The sequence below is a fragment of the Parasteatoda tepidariorum genome, chromosome 2, assembly GCF_982258835.1.
Source record: "Parasteatoda tepidariorum strain Cologne lab strain chromosome 2, Ptep-v5.0, whole genome shotgun sequence".
NCBI classification, from domain to species: Eukaryota; Metazoa; Arthropoda; class Arachnida; order Araneae; family Theridiidae; genus Parasteatoda; species Parasteatoda tepidariorum.
Genome location: NC_141756.1, coordinates 64,309,302 through 64,332,531, shown reverse-complemented (window position 1 = coordinate 64,332,531; position 23,230 = coordinate 64,309,302). Strand labels below are relative to the sequence as shown.

At 26.9% G+C, this 23,230-nt stretch overlaps 3 protein-coding genes across 7 annotated transcripts in view; 2 read left to right on the top strand and 1 right to left on the bottom strand.

The window, feature by feature from the left end:
* The window catches only part of IleRS (Isoleucyl-tRNA synthetase), a 51,358-nt gene extending 47,477 nt beyond the window's left edge, over nucleotides 1–3,881 (top strand). For all 4 annotated transcript variants that reach the window (XM_087157433.1, XM_087157435.1, XM_087157432.1 and 1 more), the window contains exons 29-31: nucleotides 1,306–1,463; nucleotides 3,224–3,347; nucleotides 3,704–3,881. In XM_087157433.1, the coding sequence (XP_087013559.1) occupies nucleotides 1,306–1,463; nucleotides 3,224–3,347; nucleotides 3,704–3,841 (420 nt within the window). In that variant the 3' untranslated portion in view covers nucleotides 3,842–3,881. The remainder of the gene's footprint in view (nucleotides 1–1,305; nucleotides 1,464–3,223; nucleotides 3,348–3,703) is intronic.
* Nucleotides 3,882–5,742: 1,861 nt separating this feature from the next.
* Nucleotides 5,743–9,969, bottom strand: SkpA (S-phase kinase associated protein 1 SKP1-related A). Of its 2 annotated transcripts, none has more exons than XM_016055077.4 (2): nucleotides 9,766–9,969; nucleotides 5,743–6,702 (listed from the first exon to the last, which is right to left on the bottom strand). In XM_016055077.4, exon 2 carries the CDS (start codon nucleotides 6,675–6,677, stop codon nucleotides 6,189–6,191), a length of 489 nt encoding a protein of 162 aa, XP_015910563.1. In that variant the 5' UTR covers nucleotides 6,678–6,702; nucleotides 9,766–9,969; the 3' UTR covers nucleotides 5,743–6,188. The 2 variants fall into 2 exon arrangements, with proteins under 2 accessions (XP_015910563.1, XP_015910564.1); XM_016055078.4 differs by having other exon boundaries at nucleotides 9,482–9,833.
* Nucleotides 9,970–10,040: 71 nt separating this feature from the next.
* AP-2sigma (adaptor protein complex 2, sigma subunit) lies at nucleotides 10,041–10,744 on the top strand. The gene has a single exon (XM_016069669.5). It carries the CDS (start codon nucleotides 10,172–10,174, stop codon nucleotides 10,598–10,600), a length of 429 nt encoding a protein of 142 aa, XP_015925155.1. The 5' UTR covers nucleotides 10,041–10,171; the 3' UTR covers nucleotides 10,601–10,744.
* Nucleotides 10,745–23,230: the final 12,486 nt, after the last annotated feature.

The window sequence follows — 23,230 nt, the reverse complement described above, 5'->3', positions numbered from 1 at the left end:
GTAGTGAAAACACTGCAGTACAGTATAACTGCATCCAATTAATGTGTCATTAAACTCAAATTTTTTTTCATTTCTGCGATTTACCTTTTTAAAAAAAAAGGAAAAAAATTATTTTTTGTTTTGTTGAAGAGGTTGGGAAAAAAACCCCCACTAACTGAAAAGATACTTTTTATTCTGAACTTTTCGAACTGCATTTAAACTAAGCAAAGATAACTTGGAATCCTTGGAGTAGATTAAGATTTGAGTCAGGTGATGGTTAAAATTCAAAAATTTTTTTTAAAATTAAACTAGGGCTTCTGTTGGTAGCTATGCTTTCTAAGTATTTTATATTTATATTAAATTTATTATTTTATATTAAATTATATTATGTAATATCTTACTTAATTAGAACTTAAAATATCTAACATTCCATTATGTCAAAATAATTTTCATATATTTCAAATATTATACTGTCTGACCTGTTGATCTTTTATTCATTAATAATATTTTATTTCACTTGTTAAAAGTTTAAAACAAAAACTTGCTGTGGTATATTATTTTATAGTATCAAATTTGATATTTTCCTCCCTATGAAATACCATTTATACAAAAACATCATTTATGAATTTTCTGCTAAGTTAGCTTCTTAACAGTACCTCCAGCACATTCTTTTAGTTAATTTCTCTTTATTGTGCTTTTTTTTTCCTTTTTATTCTTTTTTTGCATTCTCATGCATGATAAATCTTTTTATCCAATCCAATCGTAATATATTTTTGGGGTTTAATACTAGAACAACCAATGTAAGAAACTGAATAGTCATATAAGCATGGTTCAAACTTTAGTAGCGATTACAATAAATACGTAAAACAACGAGCAAAGACTAACTTCATCAAACCATTATCTTTTAACTGGAACATACTTATCATAAAAATATTTTATGCAATTATAGTTTATATTAAAATTGTATAGTAAAATTTAGTTGTAAATATTTTGATATTAGTTGCAATATTATATTATTGCTATTGTATAAAATTCTAAATTTTTTTGTTTACAGAATTAAGGATTAACAGGAATTTCTTGAAATATATTTATTTGTTCTATGTGAGTGTGCAAAGTTTAAAATCTGTTGCATACGCCTTTACAATCATATGTACTGGGAATTATTAAAAAGAAATCTGTCAATTGAAAATTTTTTTCTATTTTAATTATTTCATTATGCATTTTAACATATGTTCCACTAATTAAAAAAATGCTTGCTTTTTCAATGATTAGAAGAAAAAAAATTGTTAAAACATATGTTTTATAAAAAGTTACATTATTTTTCAGATTAAAGGTGTGCAATTAGAAATGGTGATAGTTAGTTCTGAAGATATAAAACATGAAAAGACTTTAAATGCAGTTCATAAAAACAAGCAGCATTTTTCTCCCGAAGATGTGAGAAAAAAGCTAAAGACTGCTCACATAAGCAGTGAGCCATTTTGTAGGCAAGTAACAACAAATTTAGACTTACAAGTTTTTTGGTTGTGAAGTTATTTCAGTTTCATGCATATTGTAAACCTACTTTAAATTAAAATAAATTTAAGCATTTGAAAAAAATATTTACTAAAAATTGTTTATGTATTCATGTACTCTATAACATGAATAATTCAGCATAAGTCACTTTTTTATTGAATAAATAAAGTTCAAATAGTATGAATGAAATATTATTACCAAAGATATTTATTTAACTTTTCAGCTGTCATGTCTTTCATAACAATTAGATGCACGATTGTCAAATTTGTATATTTTAAATATAAATGTTAAAATTATATTGTAATTAATGTAAATTATAGCCTAACTCCTACGCTTTGACTACATTCTGTGTTTTATTTTAACTTGTTTGAGTTAATGCGCGATCTGTCACTAGAGTACAGAGTTTTCGAATGCTGCATTATTTCACACCTTTTTGCCTCATGGGTTAGACGTTGCATATTGAAACATATGTAATAATAGGTTACTTTGTTAAATGTATGTTGGCATTAACGTTATGTAACTTATGTGAGAGTTAAACAGAGCTGTAATTTGTACTCCAATGCTTATACCATCGATGAAGTGCTTATATCTCTGCCTATGAATTATTGTTATTACTATTGTGATGTAACTAATATTTGTTTCTTGTCATCATATTTATTTTATGAGTCATCCCTTTTGATGTTTGTCATGTACTTATACATTATATGGAGTGAATCATTAAAAGCTTCTTTGAATTATTTGATTAATGTTTAGCATTTCCAGCAGGAACTTACAGTCAGCAGTTCTATAGTTAAATTTAGTTTTCATGTTTTTAGAAGAAGCATGTGGCAAGCCATTGAACACATTTTAGAGAAAGGGCGCCGCAGTATTTAAAAAAAAAGTTAGATAAATGGTTTTTAAGGTTTCCACTAAATAAATGCAATCTCTATTATGAAAGGGTGTGTTAGAAATTATTTAAATGTAATTAAGCATGAATTCTTTAATAGTATAAAAATTAGAGTGTGAAACTCTAAATTTTCTTTTCAATTACCTTGCCTGCTACTGATCATAAATTGAAAATATTAGCAGTCTTTATCCTGTTTCTAAAACATTATAAAATTCCTTTTTCACTAAATTTGAAATTGCAACCCTTAACCTTAAAACACCTCTTCTTTTGACTTTGTGTGTACCCTTCTCTTGCATTGATTACTAAACACACTGATTGCTTTAATTGTAGCAGCAGCAGAGGTTAATCTGGTCATGAGATCCATTGCAGACTTTCACAAGCAGTGAATTATATTCCACTCCACGCTTTTTTTGTGGAAGATAACGTAACTCATTATGATTTTATTGGTTTTAGAAAATCTATTTTTTTCATAACTCAAGTAACATTTGAAATTATGTACTTGCATACATATTAATCCACTCTTCACTTTAAGAATTATTTTTATCACAATTAAAATTTGGCTGCTCATAAGCATAATTGACAAATAAATGTTTTTATGTGCAATGAGTGTTAAAACTTAATTTATGAACATTATCTGTATATATTTGTAATCCCTTTTGATCTGGTAAATTAAAATAGTTTGTTTTTAATGCTAAATGTATAGATTTGTTATTCTTCCAGTTTCTAATAATTAAAATCTACTCTTCCATTCTCACAAAGCAGTAAAAATATATTATATATACATATAGTATGTATGTGCTTTTCTTTCAAAAAACAGTAACATGTAAATAATGTTAAATTTTTCAGGTTTGTAAATGTAGAGCTTTGTGAACTAAATGGACCATCTGATGTTACAACTACTTCTTGTAGTGTTCTATTAGAAAATCCAAAAGGGCATTATCTTTTGTCCGGTGAAGGACTATCTCGTCAGGTAATAAAAGACTTAGTAATTTAATTTCTTCAGTCAGCGGATTCTCCAATTTTTTTGTTAAAATTCCTCTGGGTTTTTATTGTTCTTTAAATTTAATTATATATATTATGTTATTTTGGTGCTAAGTTTATGGTAGCAATCCGTTATCAAATGATAAAAATTATCAATCGTGATGCATTAATCATGTATCTTAATATGTGTAACATGTGTTTTCAATTTTATGAGAGAGGAAGTGAAGCTTCATCTTATCCAAATATTTTGTTATCCTGCTTTTGCTACATTAAACCGGATAATTGGAAATCTACTGTATAATAAATAATATCACTTTATTAATTTTCAAACTTTTCTTTTCTTAGGTTCAAGTTGTGTTTGGAATTCATGGCAAGAAACCAGTGTTGTATTTAAATTCAGATAAGACAAATCCAATAAGCACTTGTACAAAAGAAGAAATTATGAATCTTCATTCTAAGACTTTATATGCTTATTTTTCATGAGTATTTATTGTGTTCTAATAAAATAATTTGGTTCAATTTATCCATTTTGTTTTTCAATTTCTTAAAAAAAAATTGCTGGAATAATTTTTAAAGTGATCTCCAATTTGTAAAAGTATGACTTATTTAAATCTTACGTTCTTATTTCAAATTTACCTCACCATTATGTTTTAAAGTAGAAAGCTGATTGTTTTCAAAATTGAATGTAGGAAAGAGGACAATATTTGCCTAATTTATTCTTTAACATTTTCCCAATGATGTTTAGCATGCATATGCTAAAGCTGTAAGCAAAAGGTCAATATTCCTCAACCCCTTCGCATTTGATCCTGATTTTGTTTTCACTTGGCTTTTTCGTATTTACTTTCTTAATAAACAAGTTGATAATTTATACAAATTTGGACCGATGTTATTATTCCAATAGTAATATGTATATTATTCCAATAATAATTTTTTTAAAAAATTGATAGAATGAGATTAATTTTTTTAAAAAAGGAAAAAAATTAGGTATTGTTTTGTATCTAGATTAGAGAAGGAAAAATAAATTGTGTAATTATAGCAACAATGAGTAAAATGGAAAGCTTAATACCAAAATTAAGTAAAAGCTTAGGTTTTTGCTATGACTACAAGACCTAAAATTAGTTTTTAAAAATTGAGCTGTATTGTATTTTAGTCCATTGCTGTTTGTGGTAGTATTATTCAGAAACCAGTGCCATTTTTAAACTAACCCTCCTATTCCAAGTGCCCTTTATATAGGAGTGGATTGTTCTTAATAGGCGGGGAAATGGGAATGCACGTCTGCCTTTTTTCTGATTTCAGAAATATATATTGAAACAGTTTTCTAATAAAATGCATTTGTAAGAATTTAGATGCATCCAGTTTGTCAAATTCTGTAATATTTTTTACTTTGTTAATTTTTTTTAAAAAAGTTGGCTAAGAATTTTACACCTAGGATAAATAAATATTTCAGTATTGTAGAGAACACTGGGCAACAGTGCTTAACCCTCTAATTTACCATTTCATATATTAAGTAAATTCAGCTATTTTATTTTTCTAATTAAAGAATTAACAATTACAAAAGATTCTTTTACTCACTCCAGGTGACTCTGCATTGGTAAATTTATCACCTGCACTGGCAAAATGGAAAAGAACCTAAACAGTTCTGTTGAGTATCAGACAAGTTTTAATCAGACTTAGGCCCTTTACCTTTAAAAATTTACAATAGTGTAAAAAATATAAGACAAACACTATTCAAGCATGATCCTACCTGGTTTATACTAGTAATAATGTTTTTGTTTTAAGCACGATATAAAAGCACATTACTTGTATTGCCAGGCACACATCATAGCACTATTCCTTATACTGTTGCCCAAAATTTTCAACTTAAATGCTATTTTAAGTTTAAAGACCTTTCCTTACAATGACATTTATTTCCAAATCTATCATAAGAAATTAAGTGTAAAAAAAATACTTAGAAACTATCTGATCTTGTTTTGTTCAACACAAACAGGTAAAAAAAAAGTGATTGAAGCTCTAAATTTGATTTATGAAAACGGATTTATATAACTGTATTTCACAATACATATTGTTTCCAAAACATATATTTAAACATCAAGCTTTTGCTTATAATTTCTTTCGACAAAAATATTTTTGATAACTATTACTAAAAAATCAAAGAACAATAGTTCTTAAGCATAATATTGCTAATTTTTTTCCATTAAGGTAATTATGAGAGACTAGTTTCATATATTTATTGTTTTATTTAATAAGGTTAATGGAAGACTTTTCCGGAATCACATAAAAAACTCAAGTTCTTTTTTTATTAAACAATTATTTTCTTTAATTAATTTCTTTAAAACAATTTTAGTATGAATTAAAGCTTACACCAGAGGAGGAAAAAAACACAATTAGTAAGAATTCTATGCTTTAATGAAGGCAAATCAAGGAAGAATAAGATAATACATGAGCTGTTATAGAAATAAGTTGGTTGGAACAACCCTTTTGTTGGAATGAAATGAATTATGTATCATATTAATAAAAACTTTTTTAAAACAGTAAATACACTGCATTACTTAATTTTTTAAAGATAAAATGAAACATTTAAATCACAAACCAAAAACTCTACTAATGTACTATTGAGCTTAATTGAAAACAGCTGCAGAACTTAATTGAAACACATAATCATAAATTTTTAATAAAATGTGTAAATAATGTGGATAACACTTATACATTTCAGTGCAATTCTACAGAGACACATTATTAAAACTAAATCTTAGCATCTAGTAAAGGATTAAGATAGGATCTTATGCAAGAAACTGGAACACACAGAACATAAGTTTAAGGGAGTTCAAAATTATTTTTCTTCACACCATTCATTTTCTTTCCGTACTTGTTCCTCTTCACTGGGTGTGAAATCATTTTTGATGTTGAATGTTTTTCTGATTTCTTCCGGCGTCTTTCCTTTGATCATGTTCGCGACAGTCTTACATGTGACATCAAGAAGACCTTTGATGTCCAAATAGTTCGCAGCAAGGATGAGCTCAAACAGAGTACCCTGATCCACCTTCAAAAAATCTGCATCCCATGAACTAATATCATCAGTTCGTTTGTCTTTACTGTCGTCATCTTCAGGTGGTGGAGGGTCATCGCGATGAAATGTGGCCCACTGTATGACTTTCTTTAAAATAGCTGAATTAACATTAGGTAAAGGTACAACTTCTTGCTCATCATCATCCATCCCTAAATCCTCTAACATGGTTTTTATGGTTACTGAAGCCTTAGCTATTTCTACATCAACTTCAAATATCTCCCCATCGGAACTTTGCAGCTTTATGTTAGGCATATTCTCAGCAGGTAAATTTAGAATTCTGCAATTGAAAAAAGATTAGATAAAAATGAAACTTGATATTCAACCCACAAAATTTAAATTATTTATGTTAGGTCAGATAATATGGGGAAGAAAAAAAACATATCAAAACAGTCTATAGTCAGTTTATTAAAATGAAAAAAAGTTGGATTTTATTTTAGCTTGTAAAAAATAATTCACAATGCTTCAATTTGCAAAATTTCAAGTTGAAAATTTATATATATATAATCAGCTACATCACAGCATCAAACTAAACAAAAGATTTGCTTTATACCATGCTCTTCCGAAATAAATCAAATAAATTCATATCCATAGAATTTTACTTATAAATTAATGTTCATTTTCATCTCTATTCTTCAAGTTTAAAAATTAGATATGTATTTCTTTCCATACATTTATGGAAAGAGATCTAGGATTTTGATATTATCAAAATCCATTTAAACTTCTAATTTACAAATATAAAATATTTAGATTAGTTGATTGGTAAAAACTTCTAATAGAAGAATCAGGAATATCTTGCCAGTATACAGATGTTTTTGTATATCACGTGCATCAAATACTACAGAGATTTTATAAATTAACTTTAATTTGCAACATACATGAATAGAAGTTTTTTTAAATTCAATTTTATCTATTATGACAAATAATTTTAACAACTTATCAAAGGATGTTAAAATAAGAATTTAATAAATTACTTACAAAATCTTGCTTGTGTATTCAAACAGTTAAATACAAGTTCCATAATTTAAAAAAGTACATTGTGAAGTTAGTTAAACATTACATTTAATTAGAGATGTAAAATTTTTGATAATTATCATTTATAGAATATTCGTATCAAGGAGCATATTCTCCTATCTAATGTTTATATATAAATTAATATTTAAAAAAATATGAATGAAATTATAAACAAATCGGATCACATTATTTACTTTTTTTTAAAAATTTAAATGATAAAAAATAACCATACATTAATTGAAAGTAAAAAGAAATATTTCACAAATATTGTTCTCTAAACTTTTAAAATAACTACTGTATGTTAATTATATAAATATGTATACAAATATTATAACTGTATATAAATATCAAAAAAAAAAATACATTGGCAATAATCATAAATTTGATACAGTAGCAATTTTTCAATAAATAAGAAATGAAACAAACATAGTTTGAACATTATTTTTAAAATATGCAAGATTGTTCTAAAAAATCACAGTATAAATGAAGACCTTTAATTTAAAACTATCCTAAATTTTATATGTTTTTGTTTTAGAAAGAAAAATACAAAAAATCAAAATCATATGCTCAATTCTCTAAATTTCAACCTTTCAACTATTGATTATTAAAATAGTCTTGTTGTTACATTTATTTTACTTGTCTAAATTTAATAAAGTAAGAGTAAACATTAAGTAATAGGAATATTTTTACCAGATAATGAAACATCACATAATTATTTGCAGATGCACATAATATACAAGAATGTGAGAACAATGTTCGCATAAAATTTGTCATAACGAATTTTTTTAGTATGACTCATAATTAAAAAAAAAAAAAAAGTCAAGTGTAAGGTAAGACAAGGTAAATCATAATAAGTTTATAACTTCAAAAAACTGCTAAATTTAAAGAAATATATACTGGTATGTATGATAACCAAAAAATTAACTTATAAAAAAAAACATTGATTTACGAACCAATTTTGACCAAATTAGGTAGCAACGAAAAGATTGACAATAGTTATAGCAGCTAAGAAATTACACACATTTAGTTATTTTGCAGGAAGATTTTTTAATTGATTTATTGGTTATCTTTATGTAAATTATAAAGATTTTATTATATCTTTAAGTTTTTCATTATTTTTAAACTGTTCAAAAGTTTTAAAGAAACTTTTAAAAGTACAGTGCTGCCACCATTTTATTCTATGCACCCTATCTAAAATCAAAAATAGAATTTTTAAAGTTAAAAAAACTTATGTTCGTAGAATGTTTTCTACTCAACCTTCAGATATAATTTTTGTACAAAGATTTACAAATAAAAATTATAGTCAGAAGAAAACCAATAAAAAATAAGTTCAACAAACCAATTGGTCCTCAATAAAATGGTAAAATTGAAAAAAGAAAATCAAAGCATCACTTAAACAATTAATGTAAATGAAAGTAGAGAAACAAGTTAATTATATTCATAAATTACAGTACTTCTTTAGGAAGTAACAGAATTAATATTTTTGGAAAAATCATAAAAATTATATCATTCATTTAAAAAATATACATTAAATAAATGTTTTTATCTTTCACAAAATTACCCTTCTTAATAAAATTTTTTTTTTGAAACTCAGGTTAAATAGTTGAGGAAAACTTATAACTAAATGTTACAATTAAATTGATATTTTTTAAAATTTCAACTGAAAGTGCTATGATATTTAACCAGCTGAAAGTCCAGATTATAAAGACAAGCTAAAAGTAAAGTTTACATAGTACAAATAATATTTTAATTGCATGATTATTTTGTAATACTTGAGTTAAGAAAGACATACATAAATAAAGAAAATTTGCACGTATAATATTTAGTCATATTTCGGAAATAGTTTCTATCATTATCGAGCTTCAAAAAAAATTAAGTTGAATATAAAATAAGTTTTTAAAAAAATAATTCGTGGAAGTGAAATAAAATAATTCTTCTAATAATAAATTAAATAAAATTTTTTCTTGGATTCCAAGAGACAGTCTGCATAAATTAAAAATGAATGCAATTTGTCGTAAGATGGCTCTTAAGCACTGCATACTTACTATTTATGATTATTAAGTAATAGTAAATTATTATTTGAGGAGATTATTTGCTAGGGGAAAATAATGAAACAGGTCTTAAAATGTTTAAATATTAAGTTAGCAGTCACTTCAAAGCTAATGGTAACTATATAAAAATGTAGCGTAAGCACAATAGAATTTAGAATGTTAGGCTAAGCAAAATTCTATGAATTTCTAATGCAGAACAACTAGAATTTAGAAAAAAAATTGACATAAGTGAAAAATATAAATAATTTAAAAGACTAGCATATTATTTCATAACTTACACTATGAATTAATTTATTATTTTCAGCAATATACTGCAATCTGAGCACATCAAAATAAAACTAACCCCAAGGCTGTAAATGTGTTGCCACCAATTATTTTAAATATTTCAAAGTAAAAGAATGGTTAAAAAACATTAATTCATTTAGCTATGCAATTTATAAATAAAAAGGATCGTTGTAAGATTAATTGAAAATTTAAATCTTGATTATTCCTTTATTATTAAAAATTTTATTTTATTTTTATGGTGGGAAAGGAAATTGTGGCAACAGCAAAAATTTGACTTAAAAATAAAAATAAGTTGGAGAAAAAAGAATAGTAGGTTAGGGGCGTAAATTTTTAGAAATATAATATTATAGTATATTAAGAGCTACTTCTAATAGTTGTTGTTATCTAAATTTGTAAAGTATGATTCGTTTTATTCTCATCCAAAATAGAGCTGGTAAAACTCGCCTTGCTAAATGGTATATGAATTTTGACGACGATGAGAAACAAAAACTAATCGAAGAGGTGCATGCTGTAGTTACTGTACGAGATGCCAAACATACCAATTTTGTAGAATTTCGAAATTTTAAAATAGTATACAGGCGTTACGCTGGTCTTTATTTCTGCATTTGTGTTGATGTTGGCGATAATAACCTCGCTTACTTAGAAGCCATTCATAATTTTGTAGAAGTGTTAAACGAATACTTCCACAACGTTTGTGAGTTGGATTTAGTCTTCAACTTTTATAAAGTATACAGTGTGGTTGATGAAATGTTTTTGGCTGGAGAAATTCGGGAAACAAGTCAAACCAAAGTTCTAAAGCAACTCTTGGTATACAATTCTCTGGAATGATCAGTTGTTATAAATTCATTGTATGAATTTCCCGTTGAAACAAACTCTTGTTGGTGTGTAGTAATGCAAAATTCATTAACTATTTACAGTTTCGTACTATTTCAGTGTCTGAGTAAAGAGTGTTTTAAGTACATAGTTATTTACATTCCATCTGTGTCACGAAACATGAGTGTTATAGACATTGCCTACTTTCCTACTGACATATTGTTTTCTCTTGTATTGAATATTTGGTGTTTTTCTAAAATGAATGTGTTAAGAAAGTTTATAAAATTTTGAATATTGTTATTTTAAACATTTCAATGCATTTTGTTATTTCTGTTCAATAAACATAAATTGACAAGTGTATAGTATCTGTCTCTGTTATGGATTATTAAAATAATTGCTGCATGAACAAGTGCAAAAAAAATCTTCCTTATTGTTACTTGAATTGAAATTGTTACCATAAATAGAGACGTAGTATAACATTTCGTTAGCAACTGTATTATGCAATAGAAAATTCACAATCTAGTTTGGAATGAATTAATTTTTTTTATAAGTAAAAAATTTGTGTTCCTTATAAATTTCAATAATACACTATTAATATTTTCAGAGCTCATTCTAGGCAGGGTAAACAGGGAGCAGCACCCTGCTGCCCTTTTACTCAAAAGAATCCATCCTGTTGCCCCTGAAGTAAATTTGTACCCTGATGTAATAGTACCCTTTTTGCCCTTTCTTTCCTCAACCCTTCTTTATTTTCGACTCTTTTTATTTAGTTTGTCATTGCTGTCAATACATAGATTTATATGGGAAAGGAAAAATAGCCATCACACCCCCTTGTTGCACTTGGCTTTGAAGTTTGCAGTTACTTCACTATCATTAAATCATAATTATTCTTAATCATTTTAATTATTAAATCATAACTACAGACACTTAAAAACATACATTTATTATTTTATTAATATTTGCATGCATTTTAAATAAATTACTAAGCTAATTAGCTCATTAACTCGATATATATATGTACGTTAATTTATTAATAAAAATTAATATGATTGCTTTGGTACTTTTAGTAAAGTAAAAAAGAAAAATGACAATGTTTTTTTAATAGGTGTAAAGCCTATAGAAAGAAATTATTGCCTTTTTAGAACAATAATGCCCTTTTTTTTAAACTTTTGCACCCTGCCCTTTTTTCTGCCTAGAATGAGCTCTGATAATTTAATAGAGTAATTCCCAACATTGACACTGTTAAAAAAAATTGTTTTGTTGCAGGCTGGCCACCCACCTGGAATTCTCAGGGAATTTTTTCATTTTGGAAAAGGCAGGGAATTTTAAAGGAAGGCTGGGGTTTTTCTTAATTGAAATTATTTTACCATCTGTTACATTCAGTTTTTTTTAAGATGGAAATTTATCGCCAAACAGTTGAATTATCATAGACTTAGCAATACTTTGCTTTGATTAAAATTTGCTCCATTTTAAACCTGTTAAACTAAAATGCCTCTTGTAACTCTCCCAGGGTTGCTAAATGAATGGAAATAACTCTGACTGATTTGGAAACTGCAGTTTAGGAAAGGCAAAGATTCTGGGGAGGGGGTTAGGATATATACTTTTTTTATATAAAAGCATGAGTTTTCTTTTTTAATTCTAGTCCATGGGCTGAAACTATTTATCATTCAACTATGTTCTGATGCTTTGGGGGTGTTATTTTCTTTAGACAAAATTATTCATAATGTTTTAATATTTTTCCCTTATAAAACTCTCCAAAAATTAGTTACAGTTTGAATTTTTTATTGCACTCTTTCTGAAAGTTTTTGTACTCCTATCCAATGAAATCAGTGAATTATTTTTTCTTAGCAAAGCCATCAGTTTCTTAAAATTGCTAACAGCAATGTTTGTTGACAAGTTGTTACAATTGTTCCATTGATGCTTATTTTCTCGATTTCATTTTAACCTTTCATAACATATTTTATTCTTAAAAAAAAAGGTTCTTTTACGAACTAACTATATGTTAACATTTAATTTTACTGTTTCGTTGGTAAAAATTTGATTTTCGATTCAAAATTTGAATTGTAGTAATCACTATGTCGAAAGTTTGTAAAATTGCTTGCATTCTAGCGATGTATTTCCGGAATTGTTTCTCCTTTTATCCTAAAAAGTTGGCAAAAACAAAGAAATGTATGGGACACACATGTTAAATGATATAAACAAAATATAATAAAATTTTATTCATATGTGTTTATTGTTAAGAAGAAAAAGGAAATTTATTTTTTTTTTTTGTTCTGCACTGTGCAGATTTCTCATTGGGCAATTCCGCAGTAAAACCAACCAGATGACTAAAATTTTAAACTTAATGTTTTTAAACAAACAAGGTATAATGTTCAAGGTTAAAAATTTAAAATTTAGAAATAATGATTTTCACTTATAAAAGTCAGTTTTCCATAATTTATTGGCAAGGCTGTTAAATGAAGGGTTACATCAATTGAAAATTTTAACTGTGGTCAATAAATCTCTAATAAGTACAGTTTTTTACATTTTTTTAAAAAAGAAAAAAATTTACACTAATAATAGAAACTGAAAATAATAAAGTAAACTGTAACAAAACATGTTATCTTGCATCAATGTGTAGAAACATGGCACAATTTTTGCTCTTTGGAACTGTTTTAAGTTTAGTTTCTGTTTAACTAAATTCGTTACTTAAATTTTACATTGAATGAGATTTTACAAAAGCCAACTTGACTGATAATTATAAAAACATTAATTTGATTTGGTTCAAAATGGAACTGTATACGTTACTAAAGTATGTAGTTTCTATTACAATTACTTCTAATACTCTTAGATATATATTGTTTTTGATTGAAGAATAAGTGTTTGTTTCTCTAGTTTGCAGAAAAATTAATTTATTAAATAGTAAGCCTACACGCACAGCAAATAGTAATACACGTCCTATTAAATTTTTAGTAGTTATTGGACCTGTAATCAGCAAAAGGAAACTGGAGGTCATTCCGATAATTATATTAAAAAGATATAATAAATAAAGATTATGTAAAATAAAGAGATAATCATATTAAAAAAGAAATTTAAATTTATTCTGGAGTCAATTTGAAATTTTTCATAAGTTTGGTGCATATGTAATGCTACATATGCTCTTTCTTGTTCCCCTCTAGCTATGTCACTAACTACAAGTAAAGGGTATATAAATTAATGTCGTCTGCTTTGAAACATGAAATAAAATATTCTGTAAGAACTGTGCAAAACGATTATTTAATTTTATGCAGGCAAAAAAATAAAGTTATTAAAGTAAAATTTTTTCTGTTTGAAGAGAACTTGTTTTCCTAGAAAAATATTTTAGACTAAATAATAACAATTTGTTTTCTTCCTTTTTATGTACAGTAACATATTTTTCAATTTTTTTATTGTACATAAAAATAAACTTTTCTGCTTTTTTTTTCTTAAGTTATTTTTTTTAATTCTAGGATTTTTTAAAATTATTAGGTTTAATAAAATATTGTCTAAATATGAGTACTATTTACATTGTTTTTAATATACGTACCACAATTAAAATAAGTGATTTTTCAACTAACTATTATGATGGAAAATGTTATAAAACACATTGACCCATCTATTCCAACTGGAAATAGAGGGCAATTTAAATTAAAGAAGTTATTTAATCGAAATTTTGTATTATATTAAGATTAAAATTAAAGTAATTTTCTGTCATTATAATGGTTATCACTAACTTAAATTTGTATCCAATTTGAAACATTTACAGCTGAGACCAAAGTAAAAAGTTTCAAATTAATTATGTATCATATTTACAAGTTAAGAACTGCATAGAATTCTTTATTCAAATGGCAGCTTCAAAATTCATTTTTGAATACCGAATATCTCTTAAAATAATTAATGTTAATTCAAAACACAATCAGCATTATTTAAATATTGGACGTTAGAAATTAGTTTAAAAAAATTTGATCAATTAATCTTATTAAGAGCACTGTTTGGATAAAATACAGTATAAAATGACTCTATATTGAAATGTAAATAATTATAAAAATTTATTGATGTATAACCGCCTGGAATTATTTTTTTTTTGCTTAATGAAAATATATTAAACAGTACTTATCCAATGCTTTTTGGGTCATTCTGTTCTTGCCATTCGGTACACTTTGTACAAAAATTACTCAAATTAACACATTAAAACATTTTTTATTCAATAAAAACAATATATTCTGCAAGCTAAACATATTTCCTCCACATCTATCTTAATATTTTAAAAACTAATGTTGTACCAAAACAAAGAAATTTAAAAAATAAAAAACAAAATCTTGTTAAGTTGTCAAAATAAATTAAGTCTAATTATTTTTTCAAGATGATATATTAAAAAAATACATTTTAAATAAAATACTTTATAATATTGATACTTTTCTTGTACTCATGCTTATCAAGAAGAAAAAATTAAGCTGACCTGGAAATTTTAAGATTTTTACCTGGACAAATCAGAGAAATTTGAAGAGGAATTTTCCACCCTGAGTTGCCACCATTTTTGCTGTGCATGTTGTCAAATTTTTTTATATTTTCTTTTCCACTTTTATTGTTTTGTCTGTTGACTGACAACCCATATTTTCATGCGTATTAGAATTAATTACTTCATTACAAAAACGTTTCTTTAAAAAAACAATCATATTTTCAGTTATATATTAGCACTAATTCTTTCAAACACTTGTTATTTTATCTAGTTTTTTGCATGATAACTAGATTTCTATACTTAAAAATGTATTTAGTTTACTTCAATACCGAAAATGGTGGCAACTATAGACCAAAATTTCTAACGATGTAGAAAAAATGGAATTTTCAAAGTTAGAATTTTAAATTTTTTCTTTCCTTCTTTTTTAAGAAATAAAATTTTTTCTTGTCATATTTTTTGCATAGTACTCAGTTGTTTTGTCCTAAAATATCTTGTCAGCAATCTTTTTGTACTGATCTATTTTTTTTCCAATCTCATTTACCTTTTATAAGGCTTTGGAAAATATGATCCGACTTCAAAAATTTTTAAATGTGTCCTGGAATCTATTTTCCCTACTATAAATTGTATGGCTGTTCTCTATCTGCTGATAACTTAAGAAAAAACAAAACAATAAGGGCTTAAGTTTTATCTACATGAATCTGGGTAACAGTAAAGGTTAGCTTGGGGTCAAAAAGAGAAGGCAACACGATCTGTTTCATCTTGTGCGTTATGGATTCATTCATTTCATCATTTCTCATCAAGTTTATTTGTAATTACAATCAAAGAATTTTTAAATTTGGTTGTTTATAAGTACAAAAGTTCAAGTTCATGGCCAATTTTTTACAGTAGATAAAATTTTGAAAATCGCACTTAGCTATCTACCGAAAAAATTGCCTTTAAAATCAAATTAATTTTAGGTAATTGTCTAAATGAATTTCTCTAATTAAATCAATCTTAATTCTATAAGCGTTTTGACATGACAATATTTGAAAAAAAAAAGTGTCTATTAAGGGTTAAGTATATGCTTTTTTATTTGTATTTTGTCAGCTGTGCTGTTGGAATAAATTAAATCAGTAAAAGTATTATTTAAAATTTTATTTTAATTGAAAATGAAACGTCCAGTCGATTAAGTTGATATACACGGAAATTTATTATCCAAAAATATCAAACTCTTACAACGTTCAGGGCTCAACATTGTCAGGTTGTGGGTGCAGTGTAATAAACAATGTGTTTCTTGATTACTGCGCATTTTGTATTTTTAGAATCCTTTTCTAAAATGAAGTAAAAAATATACCAGTTAATTACCTGCAGCTAAAAATACCTGTTATTTAAACTAGGAAAAACAAAAGCCTTATCAAAACACCTCAAATCACGTTTTAGGAATACATAATTTAAAACATTAAACCCAATTTGATTGTTAGAGGAAACGGAGAGGAGTCATTGTCTTTTTTTTAAAAATGAGAGCTGAATGTTTGGATATATTTTCCTCCAAAAGGTTAGAAAAATACGATTTTTATGTCTATCTGTTGGAAATATATAAAAATTATTTTTTTAAAACCTAATTATTTAAAGAGAGATTTTTTTGTTTAAATCTCTAGTAAAAAGAGAATGTGTGTCAAAAAAATTATAATTTTACTGCTATTGAACTTTCATTTGCATTGAAAAATGTGATATACTGTCAATATTTAATTAGCCCAAAACGAACTTGAATTTTAAAATTATTTTGGATGACTTGACATACAAGAGTACATGTGTGCAAAAATCTCTATTTTAAATAGTTTTTGCTAAACCAAATTAGACGGAGCTCAAAAATAAATATATAAAGAAATAAATCATCATTTTTGACAAAAAATAACTCGAAAATTAATGACGGTATCAGTAATAGTTTCATATCATTACATTTCTCTTAATACGTACTAAGTTACATATTGTTTCCCCTAATAGTTATTAAAAACTTTTGAATTTATTTTATTTTTTAAGAAATTATTTGTTTATTCTTAGGCTGTGAAATGCAGTTTAGCGGAAACTATAAGTATAGGAATTAGGATTCTTTGTAGCCAACTACAATTATCTCTGAAAATGAATAAGAGGTGGATGTATGGCTTTGCAATTCAATTGAGTTACAAGAGTGAGAAACGCATGTGTTAAAAAGTTTCTGAAACAGCAACGACAGTAACTTATTTTCAATATAGTGAGAAACTGAATTTTTTTTCCTTCTTTTTTTTAATTTTATTAATTGTTTGTCGAGTTGTGGTGGCTCAGGGAATAGAGAGTTCATCTTCCAACTAGGCGAACAGGATTTGACTGCCAGTGATGGCTGGTCGATACGAATTCCGCGCCCAGCTCGCAACGACCACAGTGCTGACGAAAAATATCCTCAGTGGTAGAGTCCCCTTGCCGTCATGGTTTAGAGTGATCATAGGTTAGAGTCCCCTTGCCGTCGGGCTAACCGTGGGAGGTTTCCTTGGTTTTCTTCTCCATGTAACGCAAACGGGGGTAGTTCCATCAAAAAGAGTTAGTTCCTCTATGAAGGCAGATTTCTCTAATTCTCTTTCTTTCTAATATTTGATTCAAGAGTTTCCTTGTCTTCTGGATTGGGTTCAAAATTGCAAGGCTACGGAGTTGAACATCAGTTGTCATAAATCCAAGTTTTCTTTTGTCGGCTGTTAAAAAATAAATAATATAAAATAAAAAATTGTTTGTCTTGAGTCTCGGTGGCTCAGGAAATAGAGTGTTTGCCTCTTCAAAGTTATTCAAGTTTGAATCCCAGCTATGGTTTGGCGATATGAATTCTGCTCCTGGCTCAAACCGAGCACAGTGCTAAACATAAAATATTCTCTGTGATAGATAGATCATTTGTTAGAATTCTCCTGCCGTTGGATTAACTCTTAGAGCAAATAAAAGGAAGGAGATTACTTGGCAATCACCATTCAGTAAGCCAAATCCCTCTTGTGCTCAAAACAGCGGATTCTCCCGAAAGAAATACATTACGTTTCATTATTAATTCGATTGTATACAGTCAAGAATCATAGAAAAACGAAATTAAGTGGAAAGCCATCAATTTTCCATCAATTGGGTTACTTAATACATTGTTTGCATGCATTTTGTTTTTTTAGTTTGTTTTATATTTCTTCTAATCATAAGGTTAATTGCTTGAAATTTTGTCATAAACAATAAGCATAACTCACAATATCGCACAATGTTTTGATCGCTATACGTTTGATTTTAAGTGATTAAACACGTAATGCTTAATTTAATAATAATTTATGTATATAATAATTTATTTCGTACATTTTTTAGTAATATTATTTTTAATTTAGTAAAAACAACAGTTTAATATCTAAGTTAATATCAAGCCCACACATATTTAAGCTTACTATTTATACATTTCTTTTATTGTTATTTTACAGATATAAAATAAATTGTTTAATATAAAAATAAATTTTAAAAGAATCAATAGAATATTCAGGGAACAACAAACTTTTATTTAATCATTATATATAAAAAGAATTATTAATTGATTAGAGTTGTAACATAATGCCTTGTTGACCAATAAGCAACAAATTCGTATTTCTTTTTTAAACTTTTATTTTTCTTTGGAATTTATTAAACTTATCTTTGAATCCTTCAGAATTTATTACATTATTTTTCCTTTAATTTATTGTTGCTCATCACCACTATATTTGCTTTAATGAGTTTAATACCACAAGAGCCGCATGCACTGCACTGCGGCAAGCTCAAACGTTATAACCTATTTAATTTAATGAAATCAAACTGTTTTGTAAATAAAATTACGGTCATGAGATCTCTAGAGAAACGAAATATTATTATGCATATTTGAGCAACCGCTTTCAAAAGAACGTTTCTACAAAATGAAGAAATACTAGAAAGTTGATAAACACTTTTACGATATTCTCCTATCGTAAACTGTAGCATAATAATAATGCTTAACACTTTTTATTTTGTGTTTCAGAACGTTAAAATAAATGTCTTCCGAATAGAATTAACATATTATTTCCATAGTCATTAACACTTTTTCGAGCTAATTTCTTTTGATGTATAAATGAGAAAAATTATTAAGTACTTCTATTCGGTAGACCTTGGAGAGATGTTTAAAATTATGTTATATTAGTATTATTTCTAAATAAAACGATTTGTAAATTGAATTTATTTCCTGATGCTGTAAATATAAATAAACAGTTCTTTTAAGATTAAATGTTCGTAAGCAAGTAACCGAATGTAAAAGCATAATTTTTCTATTTTATTAATAAAATTTTTTTTAAGAAGACTTACATAATGGTTGTATTTTTATGTATGTTAGTTTTTTTAAATACAAATAATCCAATTTATTAATGTAAATACATTCTGTCTGCTAATTATTTTCTTGCTTTATTTTCTAAATATTCTAACATCGCTCGCTATAAAATATTACATTGATATATTTGGTGATTATTCAAACTGCACCAATACTAAGAAATTTTAATACCGATACTGTGGAAAAGAGTGTTTTACGTTTTCTCAAAATGTGTTTGTATCGGAGAAAATTATTTGATAGTGACAAATTTTGACTATCAGGCCGCGAGCAATAACATGGGATGCTAAAAATACAGTTAATCTCCATTTTGAAGGGATGAACGTCAAAAAAATGAGTGTTACTTAATTTAATAAGTTGAAGAAACCGAGAAGGACAACAAATAAGTATAAATAATAAAAAAAATGATATTATTTTTAGCTCTAAAAATTGAAGAGCTTAACATGTGATATTTTCATAGAGGCTATAATCAAGGTAAGAAAAAAAAAGTAATTTCCAAACTATTTTATTACCAATTTATTAGAATAAGGTTAGGCTTGAAATTCTTTGCCTTATTTTATTTAACGCTGCCTAATTGGAAAATAGAAATCATGCAAGCATACGAAAAACTAAAGTGGTTTAATTATGTTAAGATTAAAGTGAAAGCAAAAGCATCTGTTACATTAACATGCAATCACTTTATGTTATATTCACCGATTCATAAATACTCCTAAAATGTCACTTACCTGGTTCTTCCACAAAGCTTTCCAATTGCGTCGGTATATGCCTTTCAGTTTCCAGCATGATTTCGCAGTGTTGCTCAGTACTTTGATTTTTTATTTTCATTCAGAAAATTCAAGTACTTTTGAATTTCAGAAGATATTATATCTTAACTATCCTGGTTGCTACTGGTCACAAAAATTTTCGAGAACTTTATTCCAAACTTGATGATTTTCAAGAACTTTTGAGCTAACTAATTTCTATCAAATAATTTCTTTAATGAACCTGATATTGAGGAACAGGAATTAGTTTTTTTAAAATAAATGGTAAATAACAAATCCACTAAGGGTTTTGTTTGAGACGGTAGATATTCAAATCATCACTGGCGATAAGAGAAAATGCCCGAAATTAAGGTTCACATTTGTAAGTAATCTGTAAAAAAATAATGTAGAAAAAGATCATGAAAATTGTGTAGTGGCACAATTTAATAATATGGATTTCTGAACAAAAATAATTTAGTTGTAAAAACCATTAGTAGATGGCACTTTTCTATTCGTCTTGATCTCTCAGATAAATGTTTTGACAGTGAAAGTACCTCAAAAGCTTTGTCTGCCTTAATCCTATCACATCTATCACCGAACTTTAAGATAGTATAGCACATCATTTTCGAATATCCCCTTCTTTCGAGGATTTAACATACTTTTAGAGAGCAGATAGATACATCGCATTTATAGTGCACAACACAATAGTGGACATTTTGAAAACAGATTGTTATATTTTATATATTACACAGGGGAACATTTTTGTTTTGTTTTCTGCTGTATGATATTTTTTTAACAGATCTTAGATATTGCCGCATCACTTATTTTAAATTTGTAACCGGTTTCTTTATCCAAGCTAATTTTTATTTTTAAAATCAGATTTTTAGTCTTTTATTTTGTTGAAGTTTGCAAGTTAAAAAACGTTATACATCACAGGGGATCACATAAATGTTGCGAATTACTTTTCCAGGCGAGCTAAAGCACATAAACTGGATTAAAATAGTATAAAACTTCAAATACACTAAATTGAACTGTTCATGCCCTGTTTTCGTTGATCATGTTGAGAAATGTTATTATATGCCTCTGGGGGTGCTTCCCTATTATGAACAGTTCCTTCGTGTACAGCTGAAAAGTTCATTATAGGTATAGGGAGGCGCCTCTAGCCGCGTATGAGGACAACTCAGAGCATGTGTTTCTATGAAATTTTAATTCTCATGATGTGCCCTAACACCTTTAGAAATTTGTTGCTGCAATTATGCGACTCCTTTATGTATATAATGTTTTTAAACTTAAACATTTCGACCGACGAAAAAAAAGACTAACAATGTCATTGAAAAAAGTCTGTAGCTTTAGCAGCAAAACTATTTTCAGATTTGAAATTTCCACACCCGAATCAAGTATTTGTATAAAGCAACAAAAAATTTGTCCCCAGTGTTATTCATACTAAGTTGCCTATGTTCTCTAAAAAATCTATGATCCACTATATAGTGGGTTTTTTATGATACTTAAAATTTCTATTATTTTTGCATGGCATTTCCCAATAATAATATAGGTTCATAAGAATTTGCTGTCTAATTTTTGATTCACAAATGTGAATTTTAAGTAGAGGATGATACACAGAATATACACGTTTTCCTTTATGGATCCTATAGTATAATCATAAAATTACATTAAAAAAAGTTTTTTTGGTTATAATTTGCTCTGTTTGATAATGAATATTTATGGTGTATACGGAATTTTTTACGGCCTTCAGGGCCGTCTTAATAGCATGCAAGGCCCTTGGGCATAAAAATGCTCTAGACCTCTAAGCATACCATAATGTTTAAAAATGAACTAGAAAACTTCACATACATAAAATAAATCATTTTTAAGATATGATGCAATAATTTCAACAAATTTAAACTATTTTAGATTACCCCAAAAACTCAAATAAAACATTTTTAAACTATGTGTAATTTTTAAAAAAAATTTAGATGCTAACCAGTTGTAATCCTCAAATAATAAAATTAAATTAATTAAAATAATTAAATTAAATTAAATAAACATAAAGATATAACAAATTAAAATAAATTCAAAAGGTATGAATTATTTTGCCAAACTAAACTTTTATTAAAACATCTTTCAATGCCCAAGTACCTAAAATTTTCATTCGAACGTTGAAAAATAGATTTCGGTTACCTATTTAATTTTTCTTGTTGATAAACTATTCAAATTATTGGTGTTTGCATGATAATCAATCACTATTTGTAGAAAAAAATGCACACTTTATATAATATAATATATTTATTTTAAAAAGTATGTAAGACAATGTTGCTTATTCTTTAAACACAATTTATAAAAAGTAAGATTCTCAAGGGCCCCTTGAGAGCCTGGGGCCCCCGGGCACTGCCCAGGTGTGCCCATGCGTAAGACGGTACTGGCGGCCTTTTTTCTAAATCTTTTTTTCCCTCAAAAATATTTAGTTCCAAAAGCTTTTTAACACTTGGATCATTGATAATTTGATTTTAATTTCGAAAATTAAAACAATCTACTAATTGTACGGCTGACGAATGATTTTTAATAGAAATATTTAAAACAAAAGTACTCTTTGAAGAATTTTTGCAAGTTATAAAATTATAATTAGAGAAAAAGTCAGTAGTTACGTTGGTAAGTTATGTACCTATTATGTACCTATGTACCTATGTACCTATGTACCTATTATGTACCTATTATGTACCTATGTTCGTTATATTAGATATATTAGTACTCATAGAAGTTATATTTACAAATGCATTGATTTATTTAAAAAAATTTTTGTAAAAGTTGTTTTTTATTTTATGAAAAAATTTTTTTCGGAAAATATTTATTTCGAACTCACACAACTAAAAATTAATGGATTATTTAGGGACAATAACAATTATACTCTTAAAATAATCGAAGAAATCAGTACTCATATGTTTGATTTTGGAATTTTAATTATCTTGTTTTGTAAGATCTTCAGTACTTACAAGTACGATGTTTCAGTTATCCAGTTTTTTATTTTTTGTAGTAATCCAAATTTCTTCCTGGTTTCCATCCAGTTTCTTCAGAAGGCTTAATTCAAATGACTGAAATTATTTGTA